Raw genomic sequence first — 20,663 nt, 5'->3', positions numbered from 1 at the left:
ATTACAGAGTAAAAATAAATTATGAGATTCTCAGCTCAGAAACAAATTAAAAGAAAAGATTCAGCTCCCAGTCACAAAAACACTACATAGATGTCCAGTTTAGAGCAGAAAGAAAGAGAAAAATGTTAGCAGTACAAACAAAGAGCATACTTTATCCAACTGGTCATCTTCATTCATTTTTAAATTAACTAAAAAAAGTGTTATCAGCTGTTAAACACTGCTAAAGATCTCCGCTTTTCACAACTCACCTTCAGCTAAACAGGGACTGTATTTACAACAATATGTTGTATAATCAAAATGTAAATAACAACAAAACGCAATGATGTGCAGATCATTTAAATCCTATACTTAATTGAAAATAGTACAAAGACAACAAATCAAATGTTGAAACTGAGAAATTATTGTTTTTGGAAAAATACATGGCAATTTTGAATTGTTGATGCCAACAACACATTCCAAAAAAGTTGGAACACTTCTTTTAACAACACTCTGTAAGCGTTTGGGAACTGACGAGACCCTGCTGTAGTTGTGAAAGTGAAATGTTTTCACAGTTTTACGTGATAAGGGATTTCAGCTGATCAACAGTTCTGGGTCTCCTTTGTCATATTTTTCATTTCATAATACACCAAATGTATTATAAAGGCAGGTCAGTTTACTGCCTGGGCTCTTTTAATATTGAGCAATGCTGCTGTAAAAAATGCAGAATGTGGTTTTACATTGTCTTGCTGAAATAAAGAAGGCCTTCCCTGAAAAAGACGTCGTCTGGATGGCAGCATATGTTGCCACAACATGTATATATCATTCAGCCTTAATGGTGCCTTCACAGACACTAATGGCCCCTATACCATCATGAATACTGGCTCTTGAACTGTGCACTGATAACAAGCTGAGTGGTCTTTAGCTCGGAGGACACAGTGACCACGATTTCCAAAAAGAATTTCAAATGTTGATTCGTCAGACCACAGGACACTTTTCCATTTCCCCTCAATCCATTTTAAATGAGCTCAGGCCCAGAGAAGGTGGCAGCATTTCTGGATCCTGTTTATATTTGGTTTCTTCTTTGCATTTTAGAGTTACAACTTGCATTTGTGGATGCAGCAATGAACTGTTTTCACAGACAGTGGTTTTCAGAAGTGTTTCTGAGCTCATGCAGTGATTTCCACTACAGAATCATGTCTGTTTTTAATGCAGTGCCACCTGAGGGCCCAAAGATCACGGCCAGCAAATACTGGTTTTCAGACTTGTCCTTTACATACAGAGATTTCTCCAGATTCTCTGAATATTTTAATGTTGTTATTATGTACCGTAGATGATGAAGAAAAGCAAAAGTTCTTTGCTATTATTTGAAACATTATTCTTGAATTGTTGCACTATTTGATCATGTAGTCTTTCACAGAGTGGTGAACCCCTCCTCATCTTCTGAAAAACTCAGCCTCCCTGAGATGCTCTTTTATACACAATCATATTAACCATCAGGTGTCTTTTTTTAGCATTACACAGCTTTACCAGTCTTTTGTTGCCCCCGTCCCAACTTTTTTGGAACATGTTGTTGGCATCAAATTCAATATGGGCCTATATTTTTCAAAAAAATAATAAAATTTCTCAGTTTCAACATTTGATATGTTGTCTTTGTATCATTTTCAATAAAATATAGGGTTTAAATGATTTGCACATCATCGCATTTTGTTTTTATTTACATTTTACACAGTGTCCCAACTTTTTTGGGAATGGGGTTGTACTATTTTCCTCTTACTCTGCTGTTTTAGAATATAATGGTGGCTATTTATTAAACTTAAAATATGTTGCATATGTTATATTGTGAGTGTCTGTTAGCTAGCTTCTTCAGGTAACGCTGGTGTCAACCCATAGCCTACGGGTTACTCTGCTGTGATTAGTCTCAAAACATGTTTTTATTTGCATAACAGATCAACACTCATTTTTTAAAAGATGTTTGTTTGTTAGAACATTTGACTATGTAGTCATCAGCCCAGTGTACAATCTTTGTTAAGGCGTGCAGCATCAGGCAGTTTATCTCCTCTTTGATTTCCGTCTCCTCGTGATAGTTCCACACAGGGAAGATACAGTTCATTGGGACACCCAGCGACATGCTACACTCACGTATCTGGACACACACACACACACAAACACACACACGCACACACACACAGAGAGAGAGAGAGAGAGAGAGAGAGAGAGTCATTAATTTGTCAGTTTGTCATCACAGTAATTGAGAATCTCTGCATGGATGTCCACACCAGCTCTCACCAGCAAGATTACTCACTTTTTCCTTGATCTTCTTGCTTTTGTAGATGCTACGCAGATCTTTCTTTGTCCGTGGGCATACACGGTCCACTCTCGTCATAAAAATCACTTGAGGGAGTCCTGTAGCAGAGACAGTTAAGGCACACATATAAAACACATTTATTTAAGAAGTTATTTTATTGTAATCAGCTCTGAATGAGAACTTTTACCACTTTTTTTAACTTTACACTAAAACAGAATACTAAAAAAACACAAAGGTTTATTTGATTGATGTATATTTTTGAATGAACTGTCTTACCCATGTTGCTGGCTTCTTCTCTGACTTTCTTCATATTTTGGATGAAATCATCTTTGATCATTGAAATCGTGTCTGCTGGTATAACATTCACCAGGCAGTGGATCTTATCATTCAGGCTGGGATTTTTGATGTAATACTGGTTGTCATCAGTCAGTTTAGTAGGTTTGAACTGAAGGAAATGCAAATATTTGGATCATATAGAGGAAAAACACTCTTTCAATCTTTCAATCTGAAGTGCGTATGTTGTGATCTTACCATATAGCCTTCTTTTACGTGACCTTTTAAAGCGCTGATGATGTCCTGAGTATGCACTCCATCTTTGTCTTCCTTTTCTAGACCCCTGATATCATGGAAGGTGAAAGGAAGCAATCCATCCTTTTCAATTTCAGTTTTTTCATACTGAATAAAAGTAAAAATGTCATAGATAATATAGCTTTGGTTGTTTATTACAGTGTACATTGTACAGTGTACATTGTACATTTGGTTTACTGAAAAACATAAATATCAAACAGTAATTGTGACATGTATGTTCAAAAGACACCCTTCCAGTCTCAGCACTTTATTAACTCATTAGGCCTTAATCAACTCAATTGGTCAGGCAGGTCGAGAATTGCCTTTAGGAATTGTCCACTAGTGATTTTCTAACCATTCAAACCTTCTTCTAACATTCAACAGCCATAGGATCCTCTAAGCAAGGCACCTCAAACTGATGCCTACAAAACAGATGTCAAAAATGACATTGACTTCTTATAAAATGTAGGCAATTATTTCAAAATAACCAGTCAAGATCTCCAAGAAGTAAGATATTATTTTGACATAATCAGTCAAAATCTCAAGAAAATAAACCAGTGTTTTGACATAATTGTTCAAAATCCTGAGAAAGTATTAGATTATGTCATTCATGTAAAACATGTTTTTTAGAGTTTTACAAAAGTTCATTAAAAATCCTAAACTTAAAAATCTTATTCACAGAAGTATACAGACCTTTTGCTCTGCCACTCCAAATTATCGTCAGGTACATCATGTTTGCTTTCTTAACCTTTAGATCTATCTAGAACTCATTTGGAGTCCACCTTTTGGAATTTGAATTGATTGGATCTACTTTAGAAAGGCAGACACCTCAGTCTATAAGGGTCCACAGTTTACAGTGACAAAAACCAAGAAAGGAGCTGTCTGAGGATCTCAGTGATCAAACTGTGGCAAGGTGTAGATCAGGGCCTGGTTATAAAAGTGTTGCAAGGACCAAAGTGACCTTAATTAATTTTAAATGGAAGAGGCTTGGCACAACCTTTAACTTTCCTAGAGGATCTGAAATTGGACAAGCAATTAAACAGTTAGCATTTCTCTTAAGAAAAGTAACAGGAATTTCAATTGCAATTAAACACACATGGTTTTTGCACAGTTCACGTGTTATTACATTTGACCATATGTTTTATTGTCTCTGACTTTACATCTACAAGGTGGACCACAGTGCTGAGAATCATCCACCACCCAAATAATACCTGCTCTGTGGGGGTCCTGTGGGGGTCCTGACCATTGAAGAACAGGGTAACAAAGTATGCAGAGAAACAAATGGACTACAGTTTGTAACTATTGAACTACAAATTCCCTGCTTAATACGTATATGCCATTTAAAGGCTGGGGTGATGAACAGGGAAACGAGTCCCAAGTCTTAGGACACAGGAGAGGCAGAGCATTACGCTGCCAATGGTGCAGAACAGAACAGCTGACTGGCTTTGTAGGACACATTAGAAAACTGTTCTCTGGGACTATTTTGCCTTACAATGCCCTGTTGATTACATTTTAACCATTTAATTAAGCAGAACATTGAAAAATAAAGTTAATATTGCTAATAGTTTACATACGTGTGCTAAAATATGTGCTAATCTACACAACCTATAAGCCTTCAGGATGAGATGGCATGAAGAGAATATTATTGCTGACACCTTGTGCGGTCACTTTCAAAGGCTACCATCAATAAACTGTGTTGAATGTAGTGTGCTGTCACTAAAGATTCTAATTTTTAACTAAATGAGTAATATTCCTTCATAGAAAATCAGGTTTTAACTTTGTACTCACGCATTTGGTAAAACTCGTATCAGATTTTTCTGAGGCAGCAAGACAGCTGATGAACAGACGTCCTTTGAAAATAGTCTTGATGGTGTTTATGATGCTGGATTTTCCTGCTCCAGTGGGTCCGTACAGAAGGAAGTGGAGTGCACCAACTTTCTCATTACTAATTTTAAAGGCTTTTAGGGCATCGATCATTCCATCTTGACTTGGATAGAAGAAATAGAAAAAGAAAAAAATGTATTTATGGTTTCAAAATAAATATATGTCACTCTGGCATATGTGCACATATATTAATAAGTTCTGGGGACAGATCTGCTCGGAAATTAAGCATTTTTCACATAAATCTGTGCTGCTTGACCCCTTAGTCCTAGTCCTAGGAGAGTCATTTAATGGACCCTCTGCTGATCAAGATTTACTGATAAGGGGTCCCCTCGCTGTTGCAAGCAAATGCATCTTGGTCAGTTGACTTCATCTACACAACTGAGCATACCTCAGTGGTATCAACAATGTTTAAGATTAGCTTATTTAGATAATGAAAAGATTAAGAACTATGGGGGGAGTTCTTGGATTACACTAAACCAGCTATTAGGGATGTGCTACAATGTTGAAATGGAATAGTGAATGGGATCTTTTTCTACCCTTGTGTCAATTTTGGTATTAATGTTAATAATACTGATTGCAGCCAATACTGCTGATATTTCTTACTTACTGTACTTTTTGTTCTCAGTATGCAGCAACTGTCATTGTACTGCATTGTACATTAAATTATCACACTATGTGTCTTATTTGTTTGCTATAATAAACAAGTCTGGAGGGGAAAAACAGTATTTGCATCATTTATTTCTTATTTATACTTTCTGATTGTCTTTTTAAATGATTTTTATCTGGTGTGATTGTGTGCTCAATTCAGTTGTTGTAATGAATCTCACAAATAAGTAATCATATCAATGATAAGTGATTTAGCATATGAAATGGATAACATAATTTAAATAACATTTTCCACTCGTGATGTTTTCTGTTACACACCGAGTTTATGTGTTCAGTTTATTTAACCAGATACTATGGTTGTGCTATACTTGATTTGATCATCTTGATTTTATAATACTTCTCGCTGTTTGTAGAGTAGAGCCGACAGCTGCTGATATTCTGATATTCCACCCGAACACCAGTCACAATTCTAACACAGACAGTTTTATTTTTCTTTTACTATGATGTCACCCACAGATGTCCACACTTCAACAGCACATTAATGATTAACTACTTGGGAGACATTCCTGAATGTGTATTGTGTTCAGGTCATTCGAAATTTTCTTGTTGGTCCTCTATTGCACATTCAGTATATAATTTCTTCAAACCAGATGGTCCCACTTTATATTGTGTCTCAAATAACTGTGTAGTTACATGTGAACAACATATGCAAAACAATGTAACTACTAATGATTTATTCACTGTTACGGCAGTACACCGTTACAGAAGTACACCGTAATTACACGTGTATCAACTTCAATTTTGCCTCATGTAATTTCACAAGTGTACCTTAAAATTTGTAACAGCCTATTCTCTCTCATGTAATTACACAATGGTAATAACATAAATGTAATTATATTTGTCATCAGACTGCAACAGCAGTTTTTTTTTTCAGAAGTTTTTTTTTTTTCCAGCAGTAAAAGGAATTATGTAATAACTGACATTGAGACTTACACTGGATCTGCCAGCTTTCCTAACATTTAGCTAGCATTTCAGCTTTAAACCATTCTGTAATGCAGCAGTACAGCAGATGTTCTCTTACCTTAAAATGTAACTTTTATGATATTAATTAAATGTGTTTCACTACCCCTAAAGCAATGTCTATATTACCACTCCTTTATAACACAGTACCTGTATAAAACTACTCAGGATGTTATAATGTCTGTGCCAAGGAAGTCAGTCCCAGCTTAGAGAGCGTAAAGTAAAGACAAATACCAAGCTAACGGTGGTGTACATTACCTTTCCCACATTGGGTAAAACACTGATGGCAGCACTAGTTTAAACTCTGACATTTGAAGCCTGTAATGTGCTTTACTGTGAATGTTTTAGTGTTTCAGTAAATCCTTCAGTAAATACTTCAACTTGAAGCCTCACTCTTAACACTGGAGGAGGCTTTAGTACAGTACGCTTCACTTTACTTAGAGCGGACAAATACAACTTATGAGCTCTTATAATTTGTTATGAACAGTACTTATAATGCATTATGTTAACAATTCATAATGAATAATAAACATGGCTATAACGTGTAATGCATTTTTATAAATATTTATAGCCATGTTTATAATGCCTTATGAATGCATTATAACATGTTATGAATGTGTTTATAGATGCTTACAAAGGTGACATTCATAGAAAGTGTTACTGAAAGTTCCTGTGTAGAAGATACACTTCAGGCAGTACTTCTGTAATCCATGTGTAACATTGACTAAATCATCAGTAGTTATAGTGTTGTTACATATATTATTCATGTGTAACTATACAGTTATTAGAGACACATAATATAATGTGGGATCAACCAGACTTTCTAGTACTAAAAGCGATGCTGACTACTTAACCTGATTTTTAACATGGTGACAAAGTTCAGTCAGATTGCAACATTGTATCTAAATTCCAAAGGCACATATAGTTTTCTTAATGGCTTTACAGCAAGATATACTTGTTGATTAGCAAATATTACTTACAAAACATATTTTTGCTATTGAATTGTAGCAATGCAAATACAAACCTCAATTCTAAAAAGTTGGGAGAGTATGTGCAATGCTAATAATTGTAAGCCATGATTAGTAAAATCTGTGTGACCTGTATTATACTGAAAAGAGCTTTTTGTGTTTATTGTGTTGTAAATATACACTCATTCCAAGTGTTATGTCTGAAGCAAGCTCTAAAAAAGTTGGGACAACCATGTTTACCAAAACCTTTTTTTTTGCAAAAACCTGTTCTAAAATGCCAGTTTCTGGTGCATTTTTACATAAAATTACATTGTAGAAATATCCATTCCATTCAATTTAAAATCAACCAGTAAATGCTTAAATGTAGTGCATGTACTGCATTAAAAATTATATGACATTTCATGACCTGAAAGCTTGACTGCTTGTTTCTTAGAAGCTTAAGTGAAGGACAAAAAATAGAAGGGTACTGTGGAAGAGGGGGTGTGGTCAAGTGTCACATGCGGGATGGAGAACAAGTGGCGATGAACCAGTGGGCTAACTAGCTGATAACGTTCAACTGTGTGTTGTCTCTGCCAGCCTATTTATAGCCATGTCATTTCTCAGTAGGTGGCAGAGCCCAGAGAGAGAGAGAGAAGGAGACCAGTGGAGACACAGAGAGAAGAGAAATCAAGACTTGACAGGAGCTAAAAAAGCTGAGTTATTTGTGTTGTTCTCAAAAATAAAAGAATACTCTGTGTCTCCACACCCTGCTCCCGGTGTCCTCACTCCTCCCAGCCTTCCAAGAACATCACAGGTAACAATGATTTCAGCCCCCTCTATATGGCTTTAACTGTATATAATACAGTCTTAATTTAATCTGTGGATGCAGGAACAAATAAGCAAGTCATGGGGATTCAGTTGTGGTTTTCAGCCCTTTATGCACAGAGATTTCTCCTCATTCCCTGAATCTTTTGGTGATATTATGCATTTTGGGAAAAGTGGAGAGCCTTGACCCATCCTTGCTCATAAAGGACTAGGCATTCTCTTGTGGAACATGTTGGTAAGCATCTATTTCAGAATGAGCTTATATATCTAAAAACAATGAAGCTGATAAGATAAAACATTATATTTCTTGTTTCTGTACTGTTTTTCATTTAAATACAGGTTATAGATTTTGCACTAATCACCGCTTTCCCAACAGGTTTGGAATTGAGGTTTGCACAACTGCAAGCTGTTGTCACAGGTTACCCTGACATATTATATACAAACTATTATATACAAACAGACTTTAAAGATGTGTGTAGCCCTTGCCTTTTTAGCCCATTACATGATATTAAAGGATGACTTATAGACTTACTTCCATTCCACTGTCCTCCATTCATTGAGTTCTGCAAGAAATACGTACATTATTGTACAGTGTTTAAGAAATCCTGAGAAGTTGCCAGTAGAAACCCATAAAATTATATCCATACATGTGATTACACTGAAAAACTCTAATATTCTTGATTTGTAGCCAGTTTTTCTTCCAATTTAGTCACTTCCCATCCACTAGTTAGGACTTTCTAGGTTGCAAGACACTGCTAACACTTGATCTCATGGACTCCTAGCCACAGACGTACGTTGGGGCAATGATGGGGTGAAGATATCTTAATCAGAGCTTCCCTCAGATGCTGCTGTTGGGGTTTGTTGTTTAAATGATATTGACCTGTTATTTCAAGAGATATTTCTAGAAATTGACATTAGAATAAGCATTTATTGCTGTGAATTATCAGTGATTATCTGTTTTATCATTATCTGTTTTATAAGTAAAAAGCCATGTTTATTTATGGTAATTACTGTACATAAACTGATGAACATAATTACAAAACAAAGTGAATTATTAATAATGCAAATAACTGTAACGGTAACTGTGCTTCTGTTTGAGTTAGCTAAATGAAAGCATGTAATGTTTGTTTGAAATGTTTTTAATGTAATGTTTGAAAAAGTAGCCTGCAAAATGTGCAGCAGCAATATTAGAATGATAGTACCACTTTTCCAAAAACAACAAATGGTTTTTCCAATAACAAATGTTTTCCAAATCAAATCCAACTCCATTTAAGAAAAATAAGGCCTGTCTTGTTGGCTGTTAGAGTTTTAGCATTCAGCATGAATTGAAAAGTATAATCAATGACAAAAACATAGCTTTCCTTATGCTAATACTTAATTTTTACTAATAATAAGCAATTGAGTAACCCACCATCAAAATTATTGCATTTTCAGTCTCGCATTTCATTCTTGTCTAGCAATTGTTTTCACTTTCTGTATAAGCAAATATTTACAAAATTAGGAGATGGCAAGTACATTTTTGATTAAATGGCTTAATTCATAAAAATATCAAATTTCTTTCAGCATTCGCATGTCAAATAATGGCATATTTGAATAGCCTTGGGTCTTCTAAAAATAACAACATATGGCATGTATGGCATGTATGACTGTCTCATATAAATACTTTGTAATTGTAATTGACCAAAATATCAAACAATTACATCATATTATCTATGGGTTGTATGTGTCAAAAACCCTTAAGTACAAAATGCTTACGTACCAACAGTGACCATGGCGGAGCATGAGACATTACTCCGTTTATTCTTCAGGATTACAGTGTATTTCCCTTCATCTCCCTCCTCAGCGTTCTTGATTTCCAAGTCAAAAGATTTACCCGTTTTCATGGTGATTTTGCCCTCCACACAATCCACTTTCTGGCCATTCTTTTCCCAAGTTGCCATTAATTCCTCTGCGTTTGCCTTGCAGCTAAGTTTGATGTCTTCTCCAATTTTCACATGTTTATCTGCCAAAACTGTGACAAATTCTATAAAAAGGTAGAGATTATTAGAAAAACTGTTATACATGTACACATTCAGAGTGTCTTATCAAATCAGCTTACACTGAGAGCGCTCTCATTCAGTTTAATTTGATTTGTGTAGTACTTTTTGAAAGACACTATCACAGTTTTATGGAAATGTGGGAGATAAAACATTGAAAAATACTCAGGATGCCAGTAGGACAAGATTTAACTGTAGTACAATATTTTATGGCACAATAAGTAACTAGTAATTAGTACAATAAAGTTTCAGTTTTGCCATAAATATCTGTGTTGTTTTTGTTTTTCTCTGCTCATTCAACCAGATCTCACACTGCAATACCATTTACCATTAACCTAGATCAGATCCATGGCATTATGTAGGGTTATGTGAACATCATGCATGTTCTTGCTACCACAAAGACAAAAAAAAGTTACTGTGTAATTACTACGTGAAAGGAGCACTGTTTTACAGTCCTATTGAGTGCGTTTACATGCACTTAATAATCTGATAACTGCAGAAAATCAGATTTTGTCTGTAATCCGATCAATGCATTTACATACACTTGAGTAATCAGAAAATGGGGAAACTCCAGGTCTACATGAGTCAGACAGTAATCAGATTTCTGCTTCGCAACCGGCCAATAAACTCACAGAAGATGCGACGTAAACGTAACGTACAACTCAAACTTAATGCCACAACTTTTGGGGTTTTTTTTTAAACATCACACCACTTTACCTGAAAACATGAACATACATCATCTAGAAGATGAAGATTATTTAAATTTAAATATTTAAATCCTTCATTTCATATTTGGTTTCAGCGCTGCTCCAACAGTGTTTTGCTGCGTCTTGCGGCAACGCTGCCTGCTTATTTCTGGTACTGCAGTCTATTTTTGCACAGGCGTAAACTGAGAAATCCGAAAGAAATCAGAGTAAGAGTTTATATGCACTGAGAAATCTGATTACAGAGCTAAAATCCAGGCTCTTTATTGGATTACTTTATCAGATTTCTAGATCAGAGTATAGTGTTTACATGACCGTTTGAGTAATCAGATTATGATCGGATTATTGAGTGCATTTAAAAAGCCCTCATCACAGTATTGCAGAGGTCTTACCAGTAAACACATCATCTAATCTGGAATGAATGAATATCTTGGAAGAAAAGATATTTACTGAGCACCTTTGTGCACTTATTTTTCTCTACCAGGAATGCATGGGTTTACTGAAAGTATTTTCTGACATCTTTGCATTAAAAGCTGAAATTGTACCTGGAATTTCTCACGATAATTAACCTGTACTTACAATGATCTTGCAAAAAATGTAAGTATTAGTACTACAATTTGTTCTTGTAAGTATTAGTACTACATATTTTCAAGTTAACACATTCTCTTTAGAGAACACACTTAAATATGGTGTTTTACTTTTAAATTTTAGTGCACAATTTAAAAATGAAAACATTAAATATAAATGTGCCGTAACTTTTGCATATGCCACATTTTATATATTTTTCTGCTCAATATGTTCAATTTAACAAATAATCAGTAATTGTGCATTAAAATGTGCAGAGGTGTGTTATCTGTAGAGGATGTGAAACTTATTTACACTTAAAAAATCAACAGCACATTTGACCAGGAGTGCACAAACATTTCTTATGACTATATTTCCTCCGTAAGTAATTGTTTTTTATGAATCTTTGAAATAAAGTGCTACCAAAAAACTGCACAGAGCATATTTCCTACTTTCTTAATTCTTAAGTAATACCTATTATCATTTTAAAGTATTTTTGTTGAAAGATTGTTATGCTTCAACTTTGTGGCTTTCCTTTTTCTGACAATCTGAAATTGTCAAAAACACTATGAAATGGCTGTTTACAGAGCACAAAGGTGAGCTTTAGTGGTCTTCTCTAGTCTATGTCACATGTAAACCTGAGACTAAATTAAAGGCTAGTGCCTTATCTTAATAAGTGTAATAATAATGTAATAAGTTTTTATTAAATAATTTAAACTCACCTGGTTTGGACATAAAAAATCCCATGTTTCAATCTATGGAAATAAAGACAAAAAATTAACTACATATTGAATGTGTAACTTTTGCCAGGAAATAAAGATGGTCACAGAAATGTTTCGGCAGATTTGGGAAACAGTTTCAAGAATATAACCCTTTTGTTTCTTTCATTAATTATGAACAAAGCACACAAATCCAGTATTTGAGTGAAAGTAGAGATATTGCTGGTAAAAGAATTACTCAAAATTAGAAAATAATCTTTTATTTGTACACTTGTACATATATTTTGCAAAGGTCCACATATAATGTGTACATTCATGTATCTATCAACAACTGGCTGTTTTTGTTACTGATGTATGATCTCTGTCCTGATTGGCTCCCTTTACTCATTCAAAAATAGTCCAAACTGAAACACCTATAACCTCAACATGAATGGGTGGGGCTAAACTGTGTAGGCTGAATAGGTGGATCTGTGTAGGTGCATTAGCTTTTATGACATCACAAAAACAGTCAATTCAAAACAGACTGTTTTCGCAGTGTAGTTTCCACACATGGACTGTAAACTTTGATTTTTTATTTCAGAAAAGTGAAGAAAGCCATTTCAAATGGGAATGCACCGATATGGGAATTGCAGTAAAATGAATACAGTGCTGTTGTTTCAGCACAGTGGTTCAGTGACACCTAAACGTCCTGCTGTTCTGGAACACAATAAATACATCATCAGTTATCGGTTTGAAGTAACAGTTAAATCTAAATATCTGTCCAAGGACTGTAATTCTTAAGTTTTAGTCACCACCAGAGCAGTTCTTTGCCAGGTTTTGCACAAGTGTAATTTTAATGGACTGTACTAGACTCCAATTGTCCAAGTGACTGAAGTAAGCATGGCTAGGTTTCAACAGTTGGCCGCTTGTTGATCACATCTGGTCTGTGACAGCTTAATTTCTCATATAGCATCTCCATGTTACTCATTTACCATTAACACTTTGACCCTGAGGAGACGATGAGTTTGTTCACTTTGTTTTGTAGCACTGAACAGCTTGACCTCACAGTGGTTACGTGTGGTTGCTCTGACTTTGATGTTGGCTTTTTCAAATGGTCCTTCCATCGTGTTTTTGTGATGTCAATGTTGTTTTAGCTTTAGCATTTTGGAGAAAGAATCACGCACTGAAAAATAAAGATTATAAGAAGAACTGCTGACAGTGAATTATTTTTTATCTTTTTTTTTTTTTTCCTCATGAAGTGCTGAGTGCTGTACAATGTCTAAGGCGACTGGTTGGGTGTTTTTCAGACCACGTAATAAGTTTTCACCAGTTAACATCACACACAGGCTCAAAACTCAAATACAAAATCAATATTATACTGATGAAGATGTGATGACAATGAATAGATAATTCACTCACATCCTTTGCCAAGTTTAGACAGAGTTCTCTTTGAATGTTCTTTCATTGCACCCACAATCATTGGATTCATCTGCTCGGGGAAGGGGTCCGAAGCACAACTGTCATTACAAAAGTGTTCCTCCCCATGCTGCATTCTGTTACGTAATTCATGAACTCAGAAGTGTACAAAGGCGTTCTGGGTGAAAACTGCAGAACTACACAAAGAATTAACGTTCTAAAAAGAATATTTTGCCAAAAATATATGACCATTTTGCAATAGTCTGTTTTAAAGTAAATAAATATTTACTGTCAGTGATTCACAGGTACTAACAATATAATGCTAATGCTAATTTTGCTTTTACACTGGCTAATCAGCTTCTGCTACATTTCTACTACAAATGACTACATGTTTACCTTTGGCTGAATCCAAAATTTTGGTAATAAATCCAGAGGCACTGTAAAATCTATAAATCTTTATATATCAAATGATATTTTGATTCTAAGTATGTTTTGCTTTTAAATGTACTTAAATACCAAAAGTATTTTGAGACATTTTAAAGAGAGTAATTCTCCAGTTGTGTTCATTATGTATGTAAAATTTTGCTCAGCATCCAAACTGCACCGTACAACACTGTGCCATTTTCTTTCATTCTGAAACCTTATCAGAGGTGCCTGGACCTGCTTTCAGTTGATAGGTATGATTGGACTAGCCGGTCCAATGCAGTCAGATGCAATTCCGATTCATTCTGTCCTTGTGTTATGTATGAAACTGGCGCACAAGCCTAAACTTTTTCTTTGCCATTTTTATGAATGAACACAGAATACACTTCTCTCCTTCATTCATATTTAAGGGAAGGCTGTGTAAAAAGTAGGAGGATCATACATAAATGGGTGATGATAATGGAAATGTGGCTGATTATATATTCTGCATTATTCATTAAAGTTTGTGCAACTTGTAGTGTCTAGTTTCATGTTGATTTTTCTCTGCCTTTTAAAACTGTAAATTTGTCTCAAAAGATGTGTTGCTAAGAGCAGACCGAGTGTAGATGGAGGCAAGAGACCCTGAAAGAACGTATCAATGTAACGATTCGTCAGAAACCAGACACTCGCGGATTAAAAGGGCAAAAGGTGTTTTAATAGGGCTAGGCAGATGCGTGGTCAAAAAGCAGGCGTGGGTCAAATCCAAAAGACAAACCAAAAACAAAGCAGTGATCATATCACCGAGCGGACAAAGTCAAAAAGGGGCAAGGCAAAAACGAAGTCAAAAAACAGAGAAAGGTCCAAAAACACTGATCAGCAAACACAGGCAACAGTACAAAAGGGCAAAGGCAAAAGGCAAAGAACAAAACAATGGTCAAAAACGTACAGCAAACAACACTTGGAGAAGCAATACCTCGCAAAGAACTAAACTAAAGCCCGGGCTTAAAAGCTAATCTGACTAAGTCATATGACTCTAAACACAGGTGCAAACATTTAGTATTCAGGTGAGCGAGACCTGACAGGAGCGCGTGATCTCACCAGAGGTCATGTGATTCCCTGCAGTATTGTGAGTAATGCAGTCCGTTGAGTTTTCCGAGTCGGAGGGAAGTTGCGTCGTCACGTGATCCTCCTGAGGGTTCTGGGAAATGAAGTCCAAGTTGTCTTGTGACACGGGTCGATGCATAACAATCAAAGCAGTTACATTTACACTTTTTCCTTCGCAGGTCGAAAATAAAATGACTCACAAATTTTTGTTTTTTGCAAATAAATAACAAAAAATCTAAGCAAGATCAGTAATGTTTATACAAGCTACTTACACATTTAAACTCCTTCAACTTTACAGCACAAACTTTTCTGAGCAATTTAGCTAAAAATGTCAAGAGCTACTACAACTACAACTTACCCCTACAGCAAGCTGATGAAAAATGAATAAAGTACATAATAATATTGTAGCGTGAGCATGGAGCACCATGGTTACATCCACAAGAGTGATGAGAGAAACTTAAATGTATAAATGTTTAGTTGATGTTCAGTTTTAGAGATGTGGCAATGTTATGTGTTCTGTAATGTGCTGGGCTGTGGAGAAGTTATGTGGGTCTTCATATCTACCATGGACTAAAGTGTGGTTGTTGGTGACTTGCTTGCTTCCCCACCATATCAGTTAGTAAAAGAGCACTTGGTTGAAGTGCTGTTTCCCATATCTTCTTCTTCTTCTACACCAGGGGTGTCAAACCTAACCACTGAAAGGGCCATATTAAAAAAAATCTCAACAAATCTGAGGGCCAGCTGTGTTTTTATTTTATTTATACTTAACATTGTGCCATGACCCCTAACTGGCCATTGTTTGTTTGAAATATGCCAAAACTACAATTGCAAAAAATAGGTACCAAATACTCTAACAATTCAAAGATAATTCTAAATAAAAGCAAATTGTTTTATATAAAACAACAGACTAAATTAACTGCAGATCACTGTTAAACCTCTTTAAATGTTGCCTCTGTACAGCAGCTTTGTTAACTGCCCATTCGCTTAAACTAGACTCCATTTTTTGTTTGTTTGTGTTTGTTGTTGTTTATTTGTTTGTTTGTGCTGTCCCATACGTAATTGTTAGGGAGGGGTTGGGAGCACATATAACATTGCAGTGCATGTTGGGAACTGTAGTGCAGCTCATGGTGAAATGGGCTAATATTAATACACACCCACACATTTTCCAAACTGCTTATCCTTCTGGGTGGTGGGGGGAGCTGGAGCCTATCCCAGCGGTCATTGGGCAGAAGGCAGGAAACACCCTGGACAGGTCGCCAGTCTATTGCAGGGCAGACTAATATTAATAGAAAATCAAAATAACTTTGCGGGTCGAATTGGATTGTGCCATGGGCCTGTCTTGGCCTGCAGGCCTTGTGTTTGACACATGGTTTCTACACTATGGCCACAATATATTCATCAAACAAGAATAGTGAAAATAAACAGTGGTAGACACTGGCGACTTGATCACAAAATAGAACAGCGAAAGATGTCATGATAAAATTGATATATCTTTTATTTATCTGACATCTATAGTACATTTTTGATAAATCTGTGAATTTCCAATGAAATGTTTTGAATTCATGTGAATTTATGTGTGGGTATATGGATTGTTTTCATTGTTTATTAGGGATAACATCTAGGATGGAAATGTGACATATAGTCTTTGTCAACTCACTGATGTCCTGGCAACTGAAAACTTTATATCTCATACTTCTTGCAAAATTTCACAACTGTACCTGAAATAATTTTGTAATTATTGATCCTGATTTATTTTCCCATGTTCAGGATCTGAAATGCCTCTTAAATACTTATTTACCTGCTTATTGAATACTAATCAAACTGGGTCAAAACAAGTGATAAAATGTTAAAAAACTGACACAGTGTGTTCATTTATTGATCATCTACTTTGTATCTCTGCATGAAATCTTTGCTCTGTGAAACTGAATATGTTTGTTTCCTTTCGTTAATTAATTGATTAATGTAAATGTTTGAAAAAAAACAGTGCTGTATTGATTCATGTTTCATGTTTTGATACATTTTTACCTTAAAGCATTTGATTAACATGCACAATTAAAAATTTATGAAAGTTAATAGAAAAACACTGAATTCATGACTAGTGAGTACAGTTCCTACCCCAAATCAAACTTTCCTTTAAGTATATAATATAATAATAGGCCAATTGTTTGGCCTCAAAATGTCTGTTTGGCTACAGTAGCTTCAAAAATGTAGCTGAACTCAAACAAGTGGAGTGAAAAACAGCAAAAGTAAATCATGTTATCTCCCAGATCTCTGCTTGCACACAACAGAAATTCATGAAACAGTTCCCAGGTGTACATGTGTGAGAAGACGAGGCCGAAACATGCCGTGATGCAAACCGCATTTTCTTCATGACTGAACTTTTGGTTTCACTTTTGACTCCAGCTTGTTGATGGCTCAGTTTTTTTTAATGACATCTTTGAAACCCTGCACATTATGAGCAAGCAGTTAGTGGGCAGAGCTACAGACAGTTTGTGGAATGCTGCAGTCCTACTACAATGAACATTGATTTCAAACAAAGTGTGGGCACAAATTGCAGACACTTTAAGGCACACTCTGCACTGTTCCTGCATTTGGAAGTACATCTGACCCTTTGTACTTAGGGGAAGGATTTAATGAAAGGTCTGCTATAACTGACTTGGTTTATTTATGACAGTGCATCATTTTTTTATATTATAAATAATTAGTTTTTTCTTTCACAGTATCTTGCAGAAAATATTGAGGTAAAAACTATTGCATTTCACTGTGAAATAAAAGTCTCAAAAAATGGAAATACTTTATAAAAACACAGATACTGTCCCCTGTTTGTTGTTCCTGTAACATATTTAGAAGAGTTTTGAAACCCTGACTTCTTGAACTACCTTAATAACTCACTATTTGATGTGCTGTTGGTTTTTGAGTCTGATCAGACCTATAAATCACCTCTTCTTGGCAGAGTCTAATCTAAGCTTAGGGATCCACTAGTGCCCCCTGTGCCCCATAGAGCCCATTCTGTGTGGCTCTTGGTGTCCCTAGTCCCTATGCTCAAGTTAATCTTTGAATTATGTCCCAATGTGTTTGGTACCGTAGCAGTTATCTTGGCTTTTAGCATATTTTTGTTATTAGATTAAGCTACTGTCAGTAATTCACAGGTACTAACAGTAAAATGCTAAAGCTAATTTTGCTCTTACACCGGCTAAAAAGCTTCTGCTACATTTCTACTACAAATGACTACATGTTTACCTTTGGCTGAATCCAAGATTTTGGTACTGAATCCAGAGGCACTGTAAAATTTATAAATCTGCTGACCCATGCAATTATACTCTGTAAAAACATTTTTTAGCGTAGGTCTGGAAAGGTTTTTAGACCCCTCCAGGTATATATTACTTGTAATAGATGGATTGAAATCAGTGTCAGTGTGTCACTTGACTCAATGTCAGTAGTGGGTTGAATTAACATTAAACTATTGACATTTGGTAGAATATGCAAGAAAAATTCATGATTGAAAGACAACTAAGATATTGTGGATATTAGCTATGCTTACAAGCAACAAATGGACTAGCTGGTTAAAAACATAGCTTGAGTCTTTGCTTTGATTTGCAGAAAAAAAATCCCATAAAACTGTTGTTTGGTGTTTAAGAATTTATATCACTGACAGCTTGAGTGCGCATTTGTGCCCTGAAAGGATGTGGTCTGTTTCAGACTGCACAGTGTTTTGCTCACGTGACAGTATCTGGTGCACAGCAGATTTTTCTACACCACATCCTTTCAGACGTCCTGTATCCAATAAATTTGAATAATGAAACATTTTGACTGATTTTGTTGTTTGTTTTAGGTCAAAGAGATACAATTTGTTTTAGTTGGCTTGCTATTCTTGCTAAAGATAAAGCAGGATATATTAGATAATGTTTTAATGTAGTCATAGGATTTAAAAAGTGTTGATAAACGATCGAGGTAGTGTTAGTATTTGTTTAATTTTTGTTAAACAGATGCTTTAAATGTTGATGTAATGTCAGTTTCAGTGCTTGATTGCTGTTTGTGCAGCGTCATTTTGATTTTTTGATCATCTCTATCAGTTTTAAATCAGTGCTACTCATGTAATGTAATGGTGTCTGGATAAAGTTGGACACAGGGACATGTGAATACATTCTTGTCTGTGGTCTGTAAGTTTCTGTTTACTTTATCCCTTTTGTTTTGACAGCAGTGATACAGCTGCAGTATACTTATAATTTGTCTTCATATTTTGTCAGGGCAGTAGTCAGCATTTTTTAAATATACATTTAATTTCACACAGTGATGGTAGATTTGTGCAAAATAGGTTTAAAACTATAGCAGGTTAATACAACGTTGACATCATTTATGCTGTTCATCTATATATTAAGTCTAAGAACTGCACACTCAGTTACAGTTGCTGGACTTACCTTTGTTAAAGGTGCGTTGCTGAGCTTCCTCTGAGTGGCTGCTCTGCTGTGTTTGCACTGCTCTGTCTCACTTTATGTATGAGCTCATTCTACTTTCAGTTTCAGCTCTATGCTATGTGTTTTGGAGCGGGGGGGGGGTAGGCATTCAACCAGTTTGCCTCAGAACAACAGACGGACTGTTAGATGTACACTGCTAAACATTTGCTAAACACTTTGGTAAATTGTCAAGGCTAGATTAAGCAATTTTGTGGCCCCAGGCTAAAACATGAGCTCCCCTCAGGGTTCAATGATGTTCACAGTTGCCAGATTTCCCAGGCCAAGCGAAATTCTTATGCAGGACAACAGCGTTGAAAATCACTTGCCTGGTCAGGTAAGGTGACATTCAGCTATAGGGACCTTTTGGCAGTGAACAAAGTGCCCTGTCAAGCCTCCTGTCAAGAAGGGCAAGGTTGACGATAGCTCATAGGTGATTTGCAAACTCTCTTTAATGATCAACAACCGATATGATGCTCTGGAGAAGATTGTGTGTGTCAACAACGAAAAGGTTTTGGGGAAAACCAGAATTACTCTGTGTGTAGAACAAAATAATATCAAAGGTAAAGTAGACTAAAGATCGAGCAACATGGAGTCTTGTGAAAAGAGAATATCTGATTTGGAAAGATACTCCCAATGATGGAACTTAGATGACACCAAAACAAAATCCATCCATATCTGTGCAGCCACATTTCCAGAGGGGAAAAGTGTGCCTGATGTGATAGCTCTGATATGCTAATAATTAAGCTGTCCACCATTTCCACATCTTCTCCAACAGTGGTAAAGTTAGCAGTCTTTCTCACTGCCATAACCTTTGATTTCTTCATATTGAGCTGAAGCTCCATCTTTTCACTCTGTTCTTTAACTTTGCTTATAAGAATGTTCAGGTCTTCCAGATTTTTCGCTATGAGCATTGTATCATCCACATATCTAAGGTTATTGATGTTTCTTCCACCAATCAGGAATTGTTGATCATCTTCTTCCAGTCCCGCTTTTCTCAACTCAATTCCAAAATAAATACACTTTGACCTACATTTGATGTCTTTTTGAGGTATATCCAAGCTTATTTCATCATGACAACACCAAGCCACATTCTGCACAAGTTACAACAGCAAGACTGCATGCAGTCCAGACCTGCTTCCCTTTGAAAACGTG

At 35.8% G+C, this 20,663-nt stretch overlaps 1 protein-coding gene across 1 annotated transcript; it reads right to left on the bottom strand.

Annotated features, from left to right (window-relative positions):
* Window positions 1-1,760: 1,760 nt before the first annotated feature.
* LOC118813244 (interferon-induced protein 44-like) lies at window positions 1,761-19,518 on the bottom strand. The gene is made up of 10 exons (XM_036578473.1): window positions 19,476-19,518; window positions 15,052-15,151; window positions 12,160-12,192; window positions 9,893-10,156; window positions 8,666-8,696; window positions 4,640-4,838; window positions 2,816-2,959; window positions 2,561-2,729; window positions 2,282-2,382; window positions 1,761-2,122 (listed from the first exon to the last, which is right to left on the bottom strand). Exons 3-10 carry the CDS (start codon window positions 12,182-12,184, stop codon window positions 1,934-1,936), a joined length of 1,122 nt encoding a protein of 373 aa, XP_036434366.1. The 5' UTR covers window positions 12,185-12,192; window positions 15,052-15,151; window positions 19,476-19,518; the 3' UTR covers window positions 1,761-1,933.
* Between the last annotated feature and the right edge of the window lie 1,145 nt (window positions 19,519-20,663).

This window comes from Colossoma macropomum, unplaced genomic scaffold, assembly GCF_904425465.1.
Source record: "Colossoma macropomum unplaced genomic scaffold, Colossoma_macropomum, whole genome shotgun sequence".
Taxonomy (NCBI): Eukaryota; Metazoa; Chordata; class Actinopteri; order Characiformes; family Serrasalmidae; genus Colossoma; species Colossoma macropomum.
This window is presented reverse-complemented; position numbering and strand designations above follow the sequence as displayed.

Bases quoted from the DNA above. Each gene is read 5' to 3' on its own strand.
- LOC118813244 (XM_036578473.1), bottom strand. From the start codon at position 12,184: ATGGGATTTTTTATGTCCAAACCAG. The intron at 8,697-9,892 runs GTACGTAAGCAT...TATTTCTTGCAG, and splicing joins CTCCGCCATGGTCACTGTTG to AACTCAATGAATGGAGGACA. The intron at 2,730-2,815 runs GTAAGATCACAA...CATTTCCTTCAG, and splicing joins ACGTAAAAGAAGGCTATATG to TTCAAACCTACTAAACTGAC.